This window comes from Lampetra planeri, chromosome 39, assembly GCF_965212315.1.
Source record: "Lampetra planeri chromosome 39, kcLamPlan1.2.h2, whole genome shotgun sequence".
Taxonomy (NCBI): Eukaryota; Metazoa; Chordata; class Hyperoartia; order Petromyzontiformes; family Petromyzontidae; genus Lampetra; species Lampetra planeri.
Window position 1 is genome coordinate 3542615 of NC_136145.1, and position 23248 is coordinate 3565862.

At 48.6% G+C, this 23248-nt stretch overlaps 1 protein-coding gene across 1 annotated transcript in view; it reads right to left on the minus strand.

Annotated features, from left to right (window-relative positions):
• Window positions 1-5343: 5343 nt before the first annotated feature.
• The window catches only part of LOC144731508 (sodium/potassium/calcium exchanger 2-like), a 37734-nt gene continuing 19829 nt past the window's right edge, over window positions 5344-23248 (minus strand). The window contains exons 2-10 of the mRNA XM_078612615.1: window positions 21603-21662; window positions 18906-19038; window positions 16675-16728; window positions 15301-15375; window positions 12629-12741; window positions 11534-11731; window positions 9460-9549; window positions 6231-6397; window positions 5344-5593 (exon numbers count right to left, since the gene is read on the minus strand). Coding sequence (XP_078468741.1) covers window positions 5344-5593; window positions 6231-6397; window positions 9460-9549; window positions 11534-11731; window positions 12629-12741; window positions 15301-15375; window positions 16675-16728; window positions 18906-19038; window positions 21603-21662 — 1140 coding nt within the window. The remainder of the gene's footprint in view (window positions 5594-6230; window positions 6398-9459; window positions 9550-11533; window positions 11732-12628; window positions 12742-15300; window positions 15376-16674; window positions 16729-18905; window positions 19039-21602; window positions 21663-23248) is intronic.

Here is a 23248-nt window from a genome sequence, read left to right on the forward strand (position 1 = left end):
CTGGTAATTAGTAAAACATTAAACAGTTTAGTGCATTATATTGCATCTTCTTCACTCGTACAAATCAAATAGTAATACGTCTTATTTCTGGGATTTGATTCAAATAATAACGTACACCCACACAAATATCACTCTCCTATTCCCTACAGATCATTTGGCTGCATCTGCGGACTGCTGCCATTGGCTCATTTATGAAATTTCCGTTGAGTAACAGGAAGCTAGATTTGAAGCTTTCGTGACTGCAAGGATTCATACTCTTAGGTTTTTTTGGTAAAGTCATGTAGGTAAAAAAAAAAATAATACATGAAAATAACTCAATTAAATCACGACGTTTCGGAGGCAACACAAGTCTCCGTCTTCAGGTGGGACCGTCACAGCTAAATTTAATGTATCAAGTGAAGAGAAATCCAAGAGACAAGATCTTAAATACTGGTTAAGGGGAGGGAGGAGGAGCGTATCTAAATGTGGCAGTCAGAGACTAGGAGGGTGGGGGGGGCTAGAAGGGAAGGTACAAGTGAAGAACCTCCACATTCTTTAATTGAGTTATTTTAATTTATTTTTATTCTATTATGATTTTTTTACCTACGTGACTTTACCGAAAAAACCTAAGAGTATAACAGGAAGCTGATTGACTGCCAACTGTCGTTAGAAATTCAAACTGCACCCCACTGGTAGCCAATCAGCCACCTAAACGTCACAACAAACGGGCCAATGGGCATGCACCAATCAGCCCACGAGACGCCACAACAAACGGGCCAATGGGCATGCACCAATCAGCCCACGAGACGGCCCAAACAAACGGGCCAACGGGGCATGCACTTTGAAAATTCTCCAAACGCAACTTTAACTAATGTGGCAATCGTGCCTATAACCCTCCTATGGTTTACTGGCTCAGAAGAATGCTAGAAAATAAACCCCCCCCAAAAAATATTCTTGCAAATGTAAATATGCTTTCATATACAGTCTTTTTTTTTTTTTTACAAAATTGTATAAGCTGTATACGCGGTATAACGTCGCATATCCGACCATCAACATATCCGCCCCGACCAATTTTAACCGCCATTTCCTGTAGACGTTCACAAATCCCACTTTGCGCAAACAAAATCCGCGGCCATGCGTTCGTAACCTCCCGCACATTCGCTCACTTCTAAAAGCACGGTCAAGCCATGTTTACTTACTCTTTGTTCACCAACTGATTTGAGCGCGGTGGTGTAACTGTCATCGTATATACAGGTAGTCCCCGACTTACGATGGAGATGCGTTACGACGACCCCATCGTAAGTCGAAAATATCGTAAGTCGAAGATGGCCTAGCCTACCCAGGAGTCTTAAAGAATGGTGATAATTTAGCAATTTACAGTACCGTACTGTATAAACTATATACTGTATGTATTTATTACTTACAATACTGTATTGCACAGTAAAATGTAAAGTAAGAAAACAAGGTAAATTCTTAGCCTACCTATATGTACTGCGATTTCATAAAAAGTTTTTTCAGGAAACAATCCTATCTGCTATAAAAACTTTTAACATGCATTGAACGTATCGTATCGTGGTGACCTTAAAATGAAATCGCTAAAGCTACGTATCATACATGCATTGAACGTATCGTAACGTATCATATTGTATTGTACTCACCAAGATTCTGTCCGTCGTCTGCATACTTGAACGATGTTAGGTTGTTGATGGCAATTTTGTCGTATCGCTATCGCCATCGTAAGATCGAAATATCGTAAGTCGGACCATCGTAACTCCTGTACATGTTCACATGTCTGCGCTTAGCCGAGGGTCGGATGTGTGACGCTGTACCGTAACGTTTCCTCAGCAGCTATTCTGTCGACGACACACATCAAGTACACTTTTAAAATGGAAGACTAATTTAAAGTCATTGGTTATTGACCCTACTGAATCATTAAATACTTTTTACAACGTTTTCATCCAATAAATTACTTTTATATAATGTATGTGTATATATATTAATGTATATTTTTGCACGAATAAATCAGCTGATAAACACCGGACAGGCCGCTGCCCCGTGTCCAATAGAGCAGAGGGGGTAGGGTTTAGGGGCCCTCGCCTCTGTGGATGGGGATATTTTATTAAAAGTGTTGACATTTTTCAACGCTAAACGAAATCGTATAAATATTGTATTTACGCCGCACATGTGCACACGCGCTGCATTAACAGTATAAATACGGGTTCATTATTTATTTCTGGCTTCATTTATTAATTATCACTCGGCTAAAGCGCTAAATCTCGTTTTATACATAAATACTGATTATGTGTGCAGGTGCGCGTGTATATATATGAGCCGCTTTGGTGAACTTATGCAATGCATACCGGACGAATACAAATTATGGGGATGGTTTTACTCGCTGTCGCTGGGATGACAGTAGTATCTCAATGTTTCAGGCAACTGGCCTTCTTCAGGACGTACTGAGGTTTTAAAGTGACGGTGTCTTATACCGCGCCTCCAGGAGTCGCACGACGCAAGTCGGTCGCCGTATCTGGCTGAAGGACCGAATCCCTCGGACCGAATTTCACTTCAGGGGTTGTTGGCCTGCATCCTTCACCTCAGAATTCAGGCCCAGTGGAAATGCATTGCAGAAATACGTCGTGACGATCGGTAGCTTGTACGTGGCAGAAATATGTCGATTTCCCGTCGAAATGTTAATTATACAGTAGAACCCCTCTTAACAATGACCCCTGTTAACGACTAATTGCTGACCGACGGGCCTCCACAAAGGCCAATGTGTTCGCTTACCGACCATCCCCCTTTTAAGGACGAGCTGCTGTAGGTACAGCAAATTCGAATTAATGTATTGATTAACCACGTTTCTTTTAATGTTATGTGTTCATGATGTTGTCGGTATCTTTACGTATTAATATGCATTTTTGAAATATATGAAGTAGGTTTTTTTGGCTGAAAAAGGGCAACTTTCGATGCTGTCAGAACGAATTAAGCCTTTAACGTGTATTTCCTATACTCGCTTAACGACCAAATCACTTAACGAGCGGTTTCGTGGAACCGATTACCGTCGTTAAGAGGAGGAGGAGGCCTTCTGCTGTATCAGCGACGCGTCCGCGACCGTTGGCTCTCGCGAGCCTTTTTTTCTTGAGAAGAACAAAAATCAAAACTAAAACCATTCGCCACGTTCGACGAAGCCTCGCTTCTCGAAGAAAGCAGCGGCCCCGGCTCGCGCGATAGCAGCTACGTGTCTCCTGGGAAATCACGGAAAGCACAAAAAGCCGTGCCTAAGTCGCTCCACTCAAAACTCGAGTTCGGCTTTGGGTTGCTCTCAAAGTCGACTCGAATAGATGAGGTCAGTCTCACCGAGGGGCCAATGAGACCTCAGAGGTTGAACAATTCCAAAGGTAAAACCAGGAGATAATGACGGTGGAAGATCGTCTCGGTGAGTTTGCGGCTGTGTGAGACACTGAGATGCCACGGTAAAAACAAAACTCTTGTAATTAACTTTTTTTTTTCCAATAAATCTGCACAATGTGTCTACATCAGGCATGCATGCCATAATTAATTGACCGCAATTAATTCTTACGCCCACGATACGTGTGTAAGAACCTATTAAATGGGTTCACCGTTCATTGAAAGTTGGATTCTAATTATTTGCAAATAAGAATGATTCGCAATTAGAAAATGGAGCGCACAGAACTGCACATAAAAGACAAAATAAACGGTAATTAACCCTCACGAGTTTTCCAAAATGAGGCGAACAAGAAATCAATTCTCGAATGAATTCGCGACGCTGATTCGTGATAATTCAGGGGGGATCGCTGGGCGGAGTTGGCGGCATTGGGTTAATCTTTTCACGCCTAGCGTTTACAGCCTATAACCACCGTGTCTCTGTTATATACTGCATACACAACAACGTGCACACACCCCGACTATGCACCAAGTCACCACCGAGTCCTGGAGTGGCCTGAATGTCGGTCCAGGCTTTGCCGTGGCCACGTAGGCCATAGGGTTAACAATGAGGCCCTCATGCTATCGTAGCCTCTTCCCCGCATGCCATTAACATTCTTGCTACTCCCCTGGACGTATTTTTTATGCCCAAGCGAATGTTAGCACTCTCCACAGTTCTACGGGACACGTTTAACAAAAGGCTCCTTCAGGCACCGAACAGATTCATGATTTTTGCCGACCCAAAATAAATGGAGATCCTGATCTTAATTTGGAGGAGCGCTCTGTTCCACCGTGCGAGACCTGTCCACCAATCGTCAGGTCCGTGCAGCATGCAGTGGCTTCATTTGTGTACTTGAACGGTTGGAAAGTGTTTGCAAATACGGACGCCAGACTGTGGTGACGGGGTTTCGCGAGGACTGGAACGGGGGAAACTCCCATGGTCAGGTGTGTAGCTGTCACTGGCAGCCTCTGTCAGATCGATTCGAATTGGGTTCCCGGGATGATTTTCATCTTCTTTATCCCGTTCAATCCCCGATCGAGCTATCGGCATCAGCGAGACAGAGTGCGTATTCAGATCTCGCGCAGAGCAGTGCATCTCCGTGATTAAGTCGAGTAACCCAAATGGTAATCGGCAGACTCATCGATTACTTCAATAATGGAATACCCCAGCTCCCCCCCCCCCCCCACAAAATAACCCCTAAGATTGTTATCGTTCATTACAATTGACACCGCATCTTTACTAAACTATTTATCTTACCAGGTAAGGCCCACTCAGCTATATTGCTCTTTATTCAGAAGCCACCTGGTCACAAATGATTCACAAATGAAGTAGCTTATCACGTGGAAATTTATAGCAGCCAAATACTCTAAATGCGTGATGTTCATGAAGAATTTGGAGGGAAAATCCGCACGACCACGGGGAGGACATTCAAACTCCAAATATACAGCAGACGTCAGGGTCAGGATCGAACCTACGAACCTTCTGCATACCAGGCGAGGTAGTTAACATCTCGCCACCGCGACGGCCTTTAACCCAGCCTGGCCCACTCCGCTGTCACGCTCAGAACCAGTGACGACACCACCCATGGACGCTCCGGCCATGGGGGCCACCTTGCGCAACAACCGAGGGGGGGGGGGGGGGGCGCCCCGCGCTGACATCGTCACATCACCTAGATGGATAACCCTTCTCGGCCAAAGCAATGACATCGCTCCCCACGACGCCGCCGCAGTTACGCGCGACATCATCAGGGAGGGGGGGGGGGGGAGGTTGGTGGTCCCTGCGTGGGTGTCAGTCCGCAGCTGCCACCACCGTCTCCGCGAGGGCGCAGCGGTGAATCCGATCCACGACCGATTCCACCGGAGGTAGCGGTGGCGGCGGCGGCGTGAGTTGGGGGGGGGGGCGGGGTGGAGGTGGGGACGTCGTCAAATGGTGATGGGGCAGGACAGGACCTGCAACTCGAGCAGGACACTGAGCACCAGGAAGACGAAGTAGAGCAGGAACATGGAGAGGCCGAGCAGCTTGCTCATGCGCCAGCGGCACGCGGCGATGGTGCCGATGACCAGCACCAGCATCATGAAGAGCAGCAGGATGGCGCAGAAGAGGCCGTTGCTGCTGACGGTGACGGGCGCCAGCCCATTGATCAGCGAAAAGAGGAGCCACGGCAGGGGAAGGCTGTGGGGGGGGGGGGGGGGGGGGGGAGCGTGGGTTTGTGCACGCAGACACGCACGCGCGTGCATGTTTTGTAAAAGGAAAAATGTGTTTTGATGTTGTTGTTGCTAATTTTGATTGTGTTTGCTCGTCGCCGCGTGACTTTCTGTTCTCGAGTTATAAGCGGAATGACTGAGAAACAAAGACGTCTGTCCATGAAACGGTAGCGGGAGGGTTGGCGATGTGCAAACACTTTTTTATCGCGCGCAATTTTAGTTTTTATAAACTTGACAAAGCGGCAGTGATCGACTTTGAAAATCAATGTGTAGTAAAATAGTACTAAAAAAATCGGTATCTTACCACGTGAATTATGGTGAGCGATTATGTTGTGAAGTAGTACAACGACGACGATGATGATGGTAATGACGACGACGATGATGATGATGATAGTAATGATGGTAATGACGATGATGATGATGATGGTGACGACAACGATGACGATGATGATGATGGTAATGACGATGACGATGATGGTGGTGACGACGACGACGATGATGATGATGGTAATGATGATGATGGTGGTGACGACGACGATGACGACGATGATGATGATGATGGTAATGACGATGATGACGAGGATGATGATGGTGATTGGCCTCACCCGACGGTGATGTCGAAGATGTTGCTGCCGACCGAGCTGGACACTGCCATGTCCCCCAGGCCCTTGCGAGCGACGATCACGCTGGTGATGAGGTCAGGGATGGACGTCCCGGCAGCCAGGATCGTGAGCCCCATGATCTCCTCCGTGATGCCAATTGTCTCACCGACCTGGTCACAGCAGCAAGGGGGTGGGAGTGGCGACGTGGGTAGACACAACGAGACATGGGTGGGGGTGGGGGGGGAGACGTGGGAAGATATTTGGGGACATGAGACATGCGGAGTGCAGAAACGTGGGGAGACGTGTGTAGAGACACGGTGATACACAAGGAGGGAGAGACATGGGGTGACAGGGAGAGACATGGGGAGACACAGGGAGACATGGAAAGATGCAGAGAGAAACCGGGAGGCATGGGGATACACGGGGAGACATGGGGAGACAGAAGGTTAGAGACACACGCAATAGCAGTGGAAACTCAGATTCAAACCCACGATCTCAGCAGTGCTGGGTTCTGACCCCTGACCTCTAAGCCAAACTGCAAATGAACCTCATGGTGGGACCCCAGGGTCCCAGAAGTCCCCAGCTCTTGCATGAACTGCATTGCGATGTCATTTTATGTCTGTTGAAGGCGAACGATACGGCAATCTATTCCTCTCGACGAGCTCTACACGATGTGCTAATGAAAGTTTAAAAGTTTTGTTTCTTCTGCGCATTCGTTCAAGCGCAGCGAGGACAACATGACAACAGAATGATCCGCGCCAGGTGGGTCCCGGCGTTAATGTGCGCGGTGGGACGGAGTCGCCAAAATGTAGTTTATTTGGGACCTCGGGGTCCTGCCATAAGATTCATTTTTATTATATATACATTATATAAATTAATACCGTGGAAGTAATTGTCGTGGGTTTGTGCGAATCAGACATTTGTGAATTCAGAACACCTCAAAATTCACAACGGCTAGAAAACCTACATCTAATTTATTTAGTTTTTTTATATATAAAAGGTGCCTAAATTAATATTTAGCCCCTTTAAAACGAGCAATTAATCATAAATAAAGTACCTGACACCTCCACTCCATTTGCATTACATTTGGCACAGATCATTAATCAATGAACGAACCCAACGGGCTAAGTCTCGAAGGAATGGCTTCCCTGATGATGTGATAAATTGTTACCATTCAGGGTCTCGTACGTGATTCGAAAATATACAAAAAAATGTCATTCTGGTGAATGTAGCGGCCTCTAGTGGCTGAAGCGGTCACGTGAACCAATTTAATACAATTTATATATATCATTTTTTTTTTAATATCGATTCCTTACGCGAATAATTTACATCTATCCAGGAATTAATTTCTCACTGAATATTTGCCTGGTCACTGGTACAGACTGGAGCAGGCGGCATGTGACCAGTATCCACCACATCGATAGCGCGAGGTATATACTGGATGTGGTGTGCCGGGTCGCTGACCTAGACAGCCCTGGCTAAAGCAGCGCAGCACCAGGGCAAAACAATACGATGTGGGTTTAACACAGCTTCTCAAATTAGACCTGTCACTATTTGGACACATGGAGGATGGACAACAGAGGCCAACTACGTTCACCAGAAATAGAAGAAAGGCCTCATCGAGAATGGCTTGCCTGAGCGTATTGGCACAAGGCAGAGAGGAAAGTGGAAACAGATGACGAAATGTGCAGGGGACACCTAAGGGGCTATCTGCCCATGGACCGTGATGATGATGAAATCCGACTTCATCTCAAGACTAAGTGCCCACTGTAGAGAAAGAGTGGGCATATTTAATGTATGGAGAGAAAAAAACCCAGGGGGGAGGGGGGGGAGTCAGTCAGAGGCAGGGACAAATCTAAACTCTTCAGCTTGAAATTCAACAGGGGGCAGGGTTGTCGACAGCACGGATGGCTGGGTGAAGATCATTTCATGCAGCAGCGTGGCCATCCGCACACCTCCAATTAGCAGGGGTTTGGCAACGTACGGTGCCAAAGAAGTCTAACATTCATACTCAACTACACTTGAGAACTCGGTTAAATCGCAGCTGGCTGAAGTCCGGATTTAACCTGAGGACCTCAGCAGTTCCACTTGCGTGTCGCGGACACTTGAGCTACGCCTCCACTCCGTAAGGTAAAATGTAATGCAACGGAGCGAAGTGAAGAATGCACGGAGAGAGAAACAAAATAAATCTCATCTTATCGAGGATTTTGACAAAAGCGCTATCACTTGATACAGCAAATCTGGCTGTGACGGTCCAACCTGATGACGGAGACTTGTGTTGCCTCCGAAACGTCGTGATTTGTATTATTTTATTTTTATTAATTTTAATTTCATTTTTTTACCTACGTGATATTACTGAAAAAACTAAAAGTACAGTAATCCCTCGCCACTTCGCGGTTCAAGTTTCGCGGCCTCAGTGCATCGTGGATTTTTCGAACTGATTTAAAGGCCTCATTATACCTGTGCAGTAACACCATCATCATCATCATTCATCATCACGTTCATCGAACTGCACAGGTCTGTCATCGTCGTCATTGTCATCGTCGTCATTACTGGAGTCAAGTTTCAAGATACTACTGTCATTGGTGAGTGTAGAACACCATAATACGTATCGTATGAGAGAGAGAGAGAGAGTGAATGTATAATATTAAGGTTTTATAATTAAATAGATTTACGTAAAATATATATATATATATAAAGTATAAATATTCATATTTTAAACATTCTGGTACCCACACACACACATATACGGAAATTCCTAGGGGGCCAATCCTACTTCGCGGATTTTCACCTATCGCGAGGGGTTCCGGTCCCCATTAACCGCGATAAACGAGGGATCACTGTATTAAAAAATGTACGTTGGTTATTGGCTGATTGTGGGGGAAAGGGAGGCGTTTGAGTGTTGGGGACAGGAACGTGTGGGCAGGAAGGGGGATGAGGTTAGGAAGGGGGAAGTATGGTGACGGTTTTAAGGACGAGAACAGGAAGTAGTAGAGGGATACGCTATTGACAAAACGAGTCTTAAGGGAGGCACTAAAGATGGTGAAGTTGCGTGTTTGATGTGGAGCGGCAGTTTATTCCAATGGAGGGGGAACCGCGAGGGAGAAGGAGCGGAAACGCGAACGAGCACAGGGAGGGGGGATAAGTTAAATGAATAGACGCACGACTGCACGTCCGTCAGCAGAGTGTTGCACAGTGCGTCACGCTGCCTGCGATGTCACGTGTTGCTCACCTGGTGGGCCCACCACACCATCAGGTAGGAGAACATGGCGATCCAGAGGATGGACCCGAAGAAGGCGATGATGAAGAACTTTTTGGCCTCCTGAATCGCACACGGGGGGGAGACGCCGCGGTTGCCACAGCTCGCTGTCCACGCGGGATAATAAACACTACGCAGCAACAACAACACCACCACCACCGCCACGACCAGCCCACTCCTCTCAGTGGTCTAGCGACGAAATTACACTGGTCACACTTTTTCTCGAATAAGGTATTCCAACGGTTTTAAGGTAATTTTGGGGTGCTGATTCCAAATCTGGCATCAGTTTTTGTCTATCACATCAGGTTTTTGAGATATCAAATATTGCATTTTCAATAAAAACTGCAGAAGAAAAATATTAAATAAATGTGGATATCTACATAAAATTATATTATAAACACAGTATCCTAAAAATACAGCACCATATTTTAACACTAAAGCAGTCACTGACTCGCAACAACTTGCAATCATAAGTGACAGAGTTAACTTCGGGTAAAATCAATGAAAATGGGGTATGCCGATAGCATACAAATGATGTGATAGAGCAAATCTGAGATCAGATTTGGAATCAGCACCCTGAAATTAGTCTAAAACAGCTGCAAAAGTCCAGGCCAGAAAAAAATGTGTTTTTGTTGTTGACCAGTGTTATCAGCTCAGGCGGTGCGGCAATCGGTCAGGTGGGGCCTCAATATTCGATTTGTCTCGCATCGAGGCTATTTTGCAGGGTGCTTCAAAAACATGTTAGCACTTACGTGGGACTATCGTTTTTAATGGGAAAAGAACGGATAATACACTGTTGTAGCATTATAGCAAATGTAATGTTAATAGCTTCAAAAAGTTAAAGAGCCTCCACTTGTTCGCCATCATTGTCAACACATTGCCTGGAATCATCTCCAGGTGATCTCCAGAGCTCGGAGGCACATTTATTGCGTTTTTTTTGCAAATTCTCGGAAGTGTTCACATTTTTTTTTAAGCACTCTGTATATCGCGGCTCCTATTTTCCTAATAACATCGCTACACAAGTCTATGTTCCTTTACACTTAAACAAATCTCATGGTGTTTATATTCTTGGTTCTTTCGGTAAAGTCACGTAGAAGGGAAATAATAAAATAAAAAAATATAAACCAATTAAATTATCACGACGTTTCGATTGCAACACAAGCAATCATCATCAAGTGTGAAAACCACAGCAAGATTTTTTTTAAAAACCGCCACTTTTTTCCAATTTTCTTGCTGTGGTTTTCACACCTGATGATGATTGCTTCTGTTGCAATCGAAACGTCGTGATAATTTAATTATTTTATTATCATTATTTTATTATTTCCATTCTACGTGACTTTACCGAAAGAACCAAGAATATGAATTCCTGCAGTCACGAAAGCTTTAAATCGAAATCCCATGGTGTTTGTTAAGGGGGCTCCAACTCGGAGGGGCGGGCAAGGAAGCCAACCACTACCCCCACACTCGTTACGCTACCGACTCCCCCCTATAGCCTGAACAGACTGTTGGGGCAAGGGCTGTTAGCGAGCACCTATGAAGGCCGACACGGCACACGAGAGGGGTGGGTGGCCAGCACCATGCCCGGCCGCCTTTGTATCCGCAGTGCTGATGTTTAGACGCCACAGCAGGTACTAATTTAAGGCTGAGTCGACCTAGGGGAGGCCCATGACCGGTTCAGATAATCGTAGCTGACCGCAACACTACCGCTATAACGGCAACAAAGACAAAGATCCTCCGTATAGCCTTAACAGACTAGAGGGGCAAGTGCTGTAAGCGAGCACCTATGAAGGCCCGGAACGGTACACGAGGAAGTGGGTGGCCAACACCACGCCCGACCGCCTTTGTCTCCCCAGTGGCGATGTTTGCACACCGCACCAGGTACTCATTAGAGGCTGAGTCGACCTAGGGGAGGCCCGGGACCGTTTGAGATAATCGTCGCCGGCGTTGGCCGTGAGCGAGGAATCGAACCCGGCCCGCCGGGTTCGTAGCGCAGCACGCCGCTAACCGCTCCACCGCCGCTCCCCCGCACCGCACGCGCTCCCCCCACCGGCTTGCGGACGTCGGGCAGCGTGGCCCAGAGGGGCAGCACGATGGGCAGCAGCAGGAGATAGGAGAGACGCTTCCTCCACGTGGTCGGCCACTTGAGGCTCATGGGAATCTCGGAGTCCTCCTCCTCCTCTGCGCCCAGCGCCCCGTCCGCCTTGCGGCGACTCAGGGTGCCCACCTCCGAAGCCGCCGCCGGCTGCTGGGACACGGCCACTGTGATTGTCACTGGCGTCATCGACGAAGTCATCAGCAGCAGCGGCGGCAGCAGAGGCGGCAGCAGCGGCAGCGGCAGCAGCGGCAGCGGCAGCAGCGGCAGCGGCAGCAGCGGCAGCAGCGCAATCATCGGCCAATTATCAAACATCATCACGACGTTGTCGCAGTCATCGTCATCATTAATGATCAACACATCATCATCATCATCAGGATAGCCATAGTCATCATCAGTAGTGGACACAGTATCAACAGCAGCATGAGCTACAGTAAGCAGAACCATTATCATCGGCACCGGTATCTTCATCGGCAGCAGCATCATCATCATCCATGGTATCATCATCAGCAACAGCAGGACCAGAACATTTGTTATCATCAACAGCAGTCGCGCCACGTGTACTTGCGCGCTTCCCATCGGAGTTGCGATCACCATTTACGGGCGACTCACAGCTTAGCGCCACAGCGCGTGGATGCTTCGTGTTTGTTATTTGTTTGCTGGTATTTCGTATCAGAATCGCCTCCAGTGATGTTGCTGCTGGCTGCACTAAAAAGTTGTTTAAAAAGTGTGCCTCTATCACACGCTATCTCTCTCCCTCTCTCACCGCCTCTCTCACTCTCTCACCCCTACTCTCTCTCTCACTCTCTCACCCCCTCTCTCTCACTCTCTCACCCCCACTCTCTCTCACCCCCACTCTCTCTCACTCTCTCCCTCTCTCACCGCCTCTCTCACTCTCTCACCCCCTCTCTCTCACTCTCTCTCTCACCCCCTCTCTCTCATTCTCTCACCCCCACTCTCTCTCTCTCACCCCCTCTCTCTCACTCTCTCACCCCCACTCTCTCTCACTCTCTCTCACTCTCTCTCCGAGGAGGAGGAAGAGCATCGCACCTGCCCGTCAGCGGCGAGGACGGTGCCCCCGTTGGTCTTGTCATCGGCGGCGGCGTTCAACTCCCCGTCCTTCAGCACCTTGGCCGTCGCCTCCGGGGCTCCGCTGCAGCCGTCTGGCAGCCGAAGTTTTGGGCAGAGCGCAAGCCAGATTACAAATCGCCGGAGCATCGGACCGTAATACGGATTACCAGCCGCAGTCTGTTCTCCTTCAACGCGGCAGGAGTTGCGTTCCTGAAGGACACCGCATAACGGAAACATCGCGACATAGCATGCAATATGGGGTGAGGGCTCAGTCCTCGATAAGGCGTGAGAAGCGCACGCACGCCGGATAAAGGCCGGGAAGCATCCAGCAGCATCCCACTGTCTCGTGCGACGCTACGCCGAGGCGGCCGTACGCTCGATTGCGTTATATCCAATTCGTATTCCGCGTAAAAAAAATGCGTTCCCTAATACATTCATCATCGCGTTATAGCCAATTCGCGTTATGAAAACACGTGGCGTTGTAGGAGAACAGACTCTACTTTGAGGTGTGTGATTTAGTTGCCGCTTACAAGTGAGGGACGATTACATTGCAGGTGTCCCTCGCTTTGCGCGGTGGAGGATGCGGTCCAAAAAGAATGGGCGCAACAAAGCGAATTCGCGAAGCGTGGACCTGACAGTCACCCGACTAAACAATACCCGTGGCTGAGAATTGAGCACAGCTTGCTGGACACGTGCACTGCTACAGAGAATCGTTTTGCCACGTGACAATGGAACGAACATTTAGGTTCATCAAAGCTGGAATTTTGGCGAAAATAAGTGCAAAACTACATTTTAAAAACGGGTGGCAGTTGCAATCGTTTGGTGATCCTGGCTGAGACCACACAATTCACCGCACTTGAGACCCCACCGAAATTTTGACAATGGGCCGGCTGCCCCCAGTTCACAAGCCGGAACCTCAGCAGTGCCGGCTCAGGTTCTCTGACACCGCACTCGAGTAAGTGGGCACCACCGCCTCTCTCGAATGAAGTGCACTGCAGAAGCAACACCGAATGTGCTGCACGCAGCCAGCGATGACGGGGCAACGCCAGACCTGGCCTCGTGGGAAACGCTGCGTAGATCCCACGAGAGGTCGTCTTGTTCATGAAAAATAAAATGACCGATGATGCCACCGCCGCCGCCGCGATTGCATTCCAGTCTCACGTTTAAAGAACACCAAAAGCGATTCGTTCATTGGTTCCTGCCTGGGTGAGGTCATCAAAATCAGTGCGCCGTAAAACCCTCCGCTACCCGACAGCCGATTTTATAAAAAGTGTCACGGGAATCAAACGTGAGCAATTGTATCACAGCACCTCGTCCCCCCCCCCCCCGCTGTTGTTGAACAAAGACCAGGCTTTTTACCCTTCAAGATGTTCAAACACCAAATAGACACCTATAGCAAGACATATAAAGTCTGCATCAACTGCACGTGCTTGTGATAAAACTTTCAAACAAACATGGCTCTGATTATAATTATAATGAATGCATTGTCCTTGAAACCCATTGTCCTACACCAGAGACATACTCCTTTATATGGCCCTGTCTCACCGGTGTTAGACCAGAGAACGCCAAAAGGTGAACTTGCACAAAGGCAGTGCTGACATCAAAACATGAACAGCAGCTTGGGTTGAGCGGTCGTGTCTATTTGATGTTTGAACATCTGAACACCGTTCTCGTACCGGTAAGGGTAGAGCCAAGTTTTGTTATTATTTTCGAGAATAATAATTCACCATCTTGATACTGTTGTTGTCTTGGAGAGTAACCTCAAGACATTTAAGTGAAGAGCGTTAAAAGACCAGAAGTGGATTTTCGCAGGCCCCTAGAAGTGGAGCAAGGAGCCACCACAAAAAAGCAACTAAAAAAATCAATCAAGGTTTTTATTGGGGTTAGATCGCGCAAATATAAATGTGTCGTGAACTCACCACCACCCGACGCAGACAATGATTAAGTGTTGTTAAGTAAACAAAAAGGGCCAATTAGTGATTGCTTCAGCACACCGTTATGTTGGAGAGTAAACTCACAACATTTACAACTTTACAAGACAGAGAAGAACGCTGGGAGAGGAGAGAGAGGATGAGGAGAGGAGAGAGGGGATGAGGAGAGAGAGGATAAGAGGAGAGAGAGAAGAGGAGAGGGGAGAGAGAGGAGGGCTGCGTGCAGAACGAGAGAGAGAGAGCGAGAGAGAGAGCGAGAGAGAGAGCGAGCGAGAGAGCGAGCGAGAGAGCGAGCGAGAGTGCGAGAGAGCGAGTGAGAGAGTGAGCTAGAGGGGGGGGGGGGTTTATATAAAGCCAAGTTTTTAAATTTAAAATTTAAAATGTTTTAAATTAAGAAATGATGAACGAAGCAAAGTGCCGAATACACCGAGCATCTTCTTGTTTCAACTGATCGTAAAAAAAAGGAGAGGTGAGAGAGAGAGAGGAAGAGGAGAGAGAGAGAGAGAAAGGATGAGAGAGAGAGAGGAGGAGGTGGAGGAGTGGGGAGGAGGAGAGGGGAGAGAGAGGAGGAGAAGGAGAGAGAGGAGGGGGAGAGGAGAGAGAGAGAAAGGATGAGAGGAGAGAGAGGAGGAGGAAGAGAGGGGAGAGAGAGGAGGAGGAGAGAGAGGAGAGAGAGGAGAAAGCGAGCACACGCGGAGAAAGGAGAGTGCCTCGTCGTACCGGCCGTGGCCACGCAGGTCTGCGCGGGGGAGAACGCCGCTTCGGATGTCTGGTAGAGCTGCTCCTGCAGGTGCGCTGTCAAGGAGACGCACGATCACCAGGTTCATGGCTAAGACGCCACTGCTGCTATTTCTAAAACTATTTCTAAAAGTCGGTGAGGATTTTGAGATCGACGCGGCGGATAAACGAATTTTTTTTTTAATAGTTGAGCAGACTTCTGCAAACACGACCGCGAAGCTCGGGGTGAACAGAGAGCGGCGGCTTCTGAGCTCGCTCCGCCAGTTCACTCTGCCACGGCCCCTTTCTCTGCGCTTTTAAATCTCTCCACAAAACTTCCTTCTTATCCCTCGTGCCCAGTGGCGCAACGGGCGTGGGGGGGGGGGGGGGCAGGGGGGTGCCTTGTCCCCCCCCCCCCCACCCCCTCGGTGGCCAAAGTTCCGAGATGGGACCCCGTTGACAACCAGCATGAGATTTGTTTTCAACAACAGCGTCAAAGAAACAAAAAAAATGATTGAAAACGCCGTTAAATTTGTTTTATAATGAAAATGCTTTCATTTACGTGCCGCGTTTTATTTTAATTGTAAATCAGAGCGGTCACGTTTGGCTTCCGCAAATTGCGCAAATCAAACATTGGGGCCCCACATTGACGACTGGTGCCACCACCGCAGCTGCCAATGTCGTTACTACGTCACAACTTCGTGCCTTCGGATTTCCCCATTCACTGCTTCCTTTCCTCGCCTTCCCCTTTGCTCGCTCCCTCCCGTTCCCTCCGGCTCCCCCAGGCTCCCCCAGGCTCACCACGCGACCCTGCGCTCAGGAGACGTTCTTTACACTCTGGGGGGGGGCGCGTGGCCGAATGTGAATTGCCTTTTTAGTTTCGTCGTCAGCCAAACATCGTAAACCCAGCACTGCGCAGTTATCATCCCTATGCCCACGTACGCTGCGAAAGAGGCTCAACACACATGCAAACGGCGAGTCTTGACTTAAAGCTTTCGTGACTGCAGGAATTCATATTCTTTGGGTCTTTCGGTAAAGTCGCGTAGATAGGTTCAAAGAAAAAAACAAAAAAACTAGGACGTTTCGATCACAACACAAGCGATCGTCATCCTGATGAAAATATAAAAAAACTACGACGTTTCGATCACAACACAAGCGATCGTCATCCTGATGAAAATATAAAAAAAACTACGACGTTTCGATCACAACACAAGCGATCGTCATCAGGACGATTCTTTGAACCATCCACGTGACTTTACCGAAAGACCCAAACGATATGTCAATCCACTGCTGGGCAGAAAGGGCAGCCGTGTAATTGCCATACCGGGTGAGTGTCAATGCCCGGTGCATGTGGCCGCATCTCACGGTCGTTCTTACCTTCTTTTGTGATCGTTTCGTAGAACTTCTGGTTGGATCCGACTCCGTGAATCTCTGAAAAGCACGCACCGGAGTTTCCAATCATCCCGCTGAGAATCCTTGTCGGCTGAAGGACCGGCCTTGTACAGGTCACATGGGCACACGGATCACTTAATTCCATATTTAGCCACAACTCGGTATCACTCAGGGGGTCTATCTTGCGGTCATTACTTAACACACGAAAGCATCAACCACAAACCAACACTCTCAAGCCCAGAAAACGTGGACACTGGGTCAGAAAACGGAGGCAAATCTGATCAGCGTGCTAAGAAGCAGAGAGGAGGTGCACGCTTGGAAGATACAACGAGCGGCACGGAGAGAAAGACGTGGATCAGAGAACGATTCACCGCTGGATGAGGGAATTCCCAGGCCACGTGGGTCATTGATGGATATTTGACCATACTTCATCACGTTAGGCAGTCTGGGTTGACAGAGTGCGAGGGAGAACGGATGCTGGGGGCATAGACGTACAGTACAACATTCGATTTTGCTGTACTTTTAATAACAGTCAAATGTGAGCTCTCTAAGCTGCGTATATCCTCTAATCCACGAGTTCCTCGTTCTGTCTCTCAAGATAATTCCCAGTGTGCGTCTCTATTGATGTTTGTTGCAAATTCGTAAAATTGTCAAGGTGGCTCAGCCGGTGGAAGGGAACAGCTCGTGAGTTGAAGGTTGCGAGTTCAAATCCTGGTTGGGGTCGGGTGGGTTGGGGGGCCTGAAGTTGATTCAGCCCATCATCCCTCCGGGGTCGATAAAATTAAAAAGGTACCACTTTGTAGGGAAGTCACATAGCAATGAGAAACCGCTGGCTCGGCAGGGCAGTCGACGGTACACGGACAGGGCCCCCAGTGCTCACTCGCGCAGGAAATAACTCTGACTCCTGACATCGAGTAACATCGAGGGAAAAATTCTAAACTTCTGCACGCTTACGAAATTTTCAGGCCCTCCTCTCGGGGCGAGCTTTGTGCCTGTGCGCGGCCGCAACAACAGGGGAGCCATAATGAAGTAAAAAAATATCAACTATATATACAGGGTGATAATTGGTTTTTTACCATTTTATCTGGCAACAAAACTGACACCTTTTTTTACGAGGAGTCATGTTTGCATTGACCACAATACCTGCAGGCATAATACAAACAAAAAACACAACTCTGATAATGTGTGCACTGTCCTTGAAATTGATTGGTCCACACCCGAGACAGCTTTCTTTAGAGCCTAGTCTCACATGTCTCACAGTGCATACATTATCAGAGTTGTGTTTTTTGTTTGCATTCCGACTGCAGGTATTGTGGTCAATGCAAACATAACTCCTTGTAAAAAAGGTGTCAGTTTTGTTGCCAGATAAGAGGGTAAAAAACCAATTATCATATTTTGTTACTGGCAAATGAGGTTCCAATGGTATATATACAGGGTGTTTCAAAGAGATGGACCCGATTTGAAATCGCTATGTCTTTGAAATTGGGTCCATCTGTTTGAAACACCTTGTCCTCTTGGGTCTTTTGGTTAAGTTACGTAAATAAAAAATAATAGATCACGACGTTTCGATCGCAACACAAGCAATCGTCTTCAGGTGAGAGAGACTTGACCGAATAACCAAAGAGTATGAATTCCTGCAGTCACGAAAGGTTTAAATCAAGATTTAAACACTCAACGGTTTCTATTTTACTAGGTAAGGCTCACTGACCTATGCAGCTCTTTTTCAGAAGCGACCTGGCCATCATAAATGATAGCTCAACCGAAGTAGCTTATCACGTGGTAATATATAGTAGCCAAATACTCTAAAATGCACATTGATTCTAAATGTGGAGGGGAAAACCGGATGGATCCGGATAAAAAGCCACGTGACCACGGGGAGAGAGAGAGAGAGAACACACAAATTAGAAATATACAGATGTCAGTGTTGCAATCAAACCCACGACCTCCCGTATACCAGGCGAGGCAGTTAACATCTCGCCACCGTGGCGCCCAAACATACAGCATCAGGCGTCAGGGTTGGGATCGAACGCACGACATCCTGTATACCAGGCGAGGCAGTTAACATCTCGCCATCGTGGCGCCTGAATATACAGCAGCAGGCATCAGGGTTGCGATTAAACCCACGACCTCCTGTGTACCAGGCGAGGCAGTTAACATCCCCGAGCCACCGAGGGGAGATGCCAACAGGACCGGCTCGTCGTGGCATCGTGGCTCACCTTCGCCCAGCGGCTCCAGCGAGTAGATCATGAGCTGGAAGAGGCTGTTCCTCATGATCTTGCTTGCGCGAGTCGGCGGCGCCCGCTCCCCCACGCCGCGCGCCGCCTTAGTGGCCCGGTCGGAGCCCGCGACCTGGGCACGCGGGCGGACACCACGCAGGGACAGGGACGACGGCGGAGGGAGGAGAGACGAAGACAGAGAGACAGAGACAGAGGGAGAGAGATAGAGAGACAGAGTCAGGGGGAGACAGAGACGGGGGAGAGAGACGACAGAGAGACAGAGTCAGAGGGAAAGACACAGAGAGACAGAGTCAGAGGGAGAGAGACAGAGACGGGGGAGAGAGACGACAGAGAGACAGAGACAGAGGGAGAGACACAGAGAGACAGAGTCAAAGGGAGAGAGACAGAGACGGGGGAGAGAGTCAGAGGGAGAGAGACAGAGACGGGGGAGAGACACAGAGACAGAGGGAGGAGACGACATATTGGGAGAGATACAGAAACAGAGAGACAGATGGAGAGAGACAGAGACAGAGAGACAGAGGGAGAGAGACAGAGACAGAGAGACAGAGGGAGAGAGACAGAGACAGAGAGACAGAGGGAGAGAGACAGAGACAGAGAGACAGAGGGAGAGAGACAGAGGGAGAGAGACAAAGACAGAGAGACAGAGACAGAGAGAGATGACAGATTGGGAGAGGACGACAGAGAGACAGAGAGACAGAGAGACAGTAAGAGAGACAGAGAGAGACACGCAAACGGGTGGAGTCCGTTTCAATCGGCGAGCCGGGGAAATATTTCCACACCCGGGGCACCACGTCATGTATAGCTGTCCCTATGGCTGTGGCCACGACTGGTCACGTGACACCTCCTGCGGCCGGCTGATGTGAGCCGTCTTCCACCGTGTGTGAGCGTGTGAGCGTGTGTGGCTTAATTTACACGTGGACACCGTTTTTGTTTTGGTCGTTTGTAAAGTGGTGACTTGTACGTTTGTTGCGGTAATCCTTTCTTGCCCAGGAATTCCGGCTCTGTGAGGTTTTACTGCGCCGTACATAGCAGGGCCCCGATGATCAGTGTCAACATGTCCTTACGGCATCGCGGCTCGAAAGACGCAAAAGTGAATGGTGGCAGGACGATTGTGACAGGACCCTGATAAAAATGAAATATTGAGAGTTGGGCGATGCTTCCCTGCGCAAACAAAGCGGCGTAATTACAACAATTACCATAATAGTCGTCACTCGCGTGGACCTGGGCCAGCGGAGGTCCGTTCCAAACGCATTTCGCCTGCGCGGAGCTGGCACGCAGAGGGCGTGCAATTGCGGATTTACCGCGTCTGAATTTTAAACTCTGGGTTTACGAGCACACGGCATGACAGCGGAAGGTTCAAGGCTCCCCCCCCCTACCCGACTCAGAAATAGTTTTTTTTATTTATCCTGGAGAAATCTGATGAGCTATGAAGCTCATTGTCCCGGATGTCCAGTAGGGGCGGCTCCGAGAGTTACAACAGGGCCCATGCACAGCGATCCCCGTGCGTTCTGGGGCTCGAGCTGCGTGGGTTGTTTGTTGTTTTCCTTTCTCCGCCATCATTTACCACGATTAACTCCGCTGTTGCTGGGAGCTTCTTGAGGAATTCAATTCCAGGTGATTATTCGGTCTCCTCTGGACGGAAACGTCGGATGTCATGTGGCAGCAAAAAATAAATAAAACTGCGCGCTAACGACCTGGGCACGTCGGAGAGCTGTGTGGCGGCATGGCTGCAAATAGCCTACGCAGCGACGAAATAAACTATTAAATAAACAAACCCAGCACGTTAATCCCAAGCACGCTTAACCCCTTTCTCGTTCCGATGACATACGTCATCAGTTTATCTTCCGAGTCTATTCCGATTATGTACGTGTACGTCGTCGGAACCGGACGGAAAAAAATAATATCTATCTAGATTTGAAGTTTTGCCCGCTTCAGCAATTGTTTCTTGCCGTGGTTGTCCCACCTGATGACGGAAGGTTGTGTTGCGCCCGAAACGTCCTGATTTAATTTCTTTTATTTTATACCTTAGTGACTTTACCGAAAGAACCAAAGAGTAAAAATAAAATATCTTTATCGGTACCGAGGCTCCCACAAGGTCATGCAGGAGGGCATCATAGAATGCGGTTGTGTCACTACAGTTCACTGCGGTGAGTACAATGTATTTAAATACAATGGCACTATGCCTCTGAATAAAATGAATGCTGAAACGCTTGCACGTTCTACGATTCAGCAGCGAAGGGGACCCACCCTGCAACTTGCAGACGTCTTGGACTGGGAAAGGGTTCATTGTCTGAACAACGTGATGCCTCTGACGTGGAAAAAAACCTGGAAGTTGCTTAAAAATATCACATAGAGGAACTTGAAATTTCCCTGGTCCACATTTATCCCAAGCTCGGTATGCTGCGAGGGGTTTTCTTCCACTCATGAATTAATAACACTTCAAAGCATCAACACTCTCAATCCACCATAATGAGCTGTGCTATTCATAGTAAAAATAAACCGCTGGAATTAGTTTTTCTGTGCAGCCGCTGGTTGCACGACCGTCGATGCGGCTAACGCACGCGAACTTGGCGCTTTATCTCGGCGAGAGGCCCTGGGAGTCGAAACCCAGGCGCTCTGAGAGCCGGCTCCGTGCCGCGCGGCAGCCCGGCGCGTCATTCGCGATGCGAGCCCCACCTCCAGCTGAGTCTCCATCGTCTTCATCACGTCCAGGGGGTCCGACGAGCTCCCGCTCGCCTGCGGCGAAAACATCAACGACGGCGAATGAAGCTCGCGGAAGCCGAGCCGGTGAGCGCGGCCGCGGTGCCGTGTCGCGATTCCACGGCCGTCTGGAACGCTCTCCCTTCCGGGAGTGGAAGTGGACTTGAAAAAAGTGTAGCGATGTTTACGTTGAAATTTTAATGTCTCCGTGTGTGTGTGTGTTCGCGTTTTTGTCGTAAATCATTGCCGACGTGACTACCAAACATCCCCACGTCCACGTGAGTGTCCTGCTTGTCGTCGTGGGGACAGAGTCAATGATTTGGAAAAGCGACGTCAAGCCAGGGAATCCTCGCAGCAGCAGTAGCAGCAGCGGCTTTTGGCTGGCCATCAAACAAAGACGGTCACTGCATCGCGCACTTTCAGATGCGCTTCTGTGGCCGTCTGGAACGCTCTTCCTTTCGATATTAGGAAGCCACTGGAGCTGTGCACGTTTACATCAAAATTGAAAATGCATTTCATGAAAAGTGCTTTTTGTGTTTAGTTTGTTGTCCTTCCCCCGCGCATCTGATGAGCACGGTTGGCTACGTATAGTGGGAAAAATGTCAACATACATACATATACATGCCGATTATGCATTCGGCATCACATCGCCAAGTGTCCCGCGGAAGGAGATACCGCAGAACTACCTCTGAGATCCGTTCACGTGACCTCTCATCCACATTAAAGTCTGTGTGCTCTGTAGCCCGCACACCTACTGAGAAGTTAATCACAGAACAGTTTCAATATTTTATTATGCTCACAGCTGCTGGACATTACACGAATGAAATGAAAAACCAAAATACATCAGAATTTTTTGTTTGTCTGTGTGTCTGTGTGCAGCTATTGGCGATTGGGCTAAGAGCATCGCCTAGCTTTACTTGCGGTTTAATCGGCGGCTGAAAAACCTGGATTTACTTCCTACCAATGCCGGCACGGCGCTAGACCTACCCGTGGATGGCGAGGTTTGGGTAAATGCGAAACGATGAATTTCACCTGCCACACGGAGCACACGAACACGGAGCCGGTGAATGAAACACGTGTCAATCAAAAGGACAGGGGGGGGGGGCAAGCGGTAGGTTAAACTAAAATAAATATATCAATACGGGGACCGCGTTAGCTAGGGTGTACAGGCGCGGCAAAAAGACGCCACATTAAACACGGAGAGATGCCCTATCGAGGCACACAAACAAAAACAAAGAGAAAGATCCCCCGTATAGCCTGAACACATTGTTGCGGCAAGTGCTGTTAGCGAGCACCTTTGAAGGCAGGCACGGCACACGAGGGGGTAGGTGGCCAAAACCACGCCCGGCCGCCTTTGTCTCCCCAGTGGTAATGTTTACACACCGCTGCAGTTGACCTACGGGAGGCCCAAAAACGGTTCAGATAATGTAATCGTCACTGGTGTTTGTCGACTTGGGTCGTTGCCGTTCTCGCGGTAGTGAAGCCAACCGCAACACTACCACTGTAATGGCAACACAAAGACAAAGATCCCCCGTATAGCCTTAACAGACTGAAGGGCCAAGTGCTGTTAGCGAGCACCTATGAAGGCCAGAATGGTACACGAGGGGGTGGGTGGGCCAGCA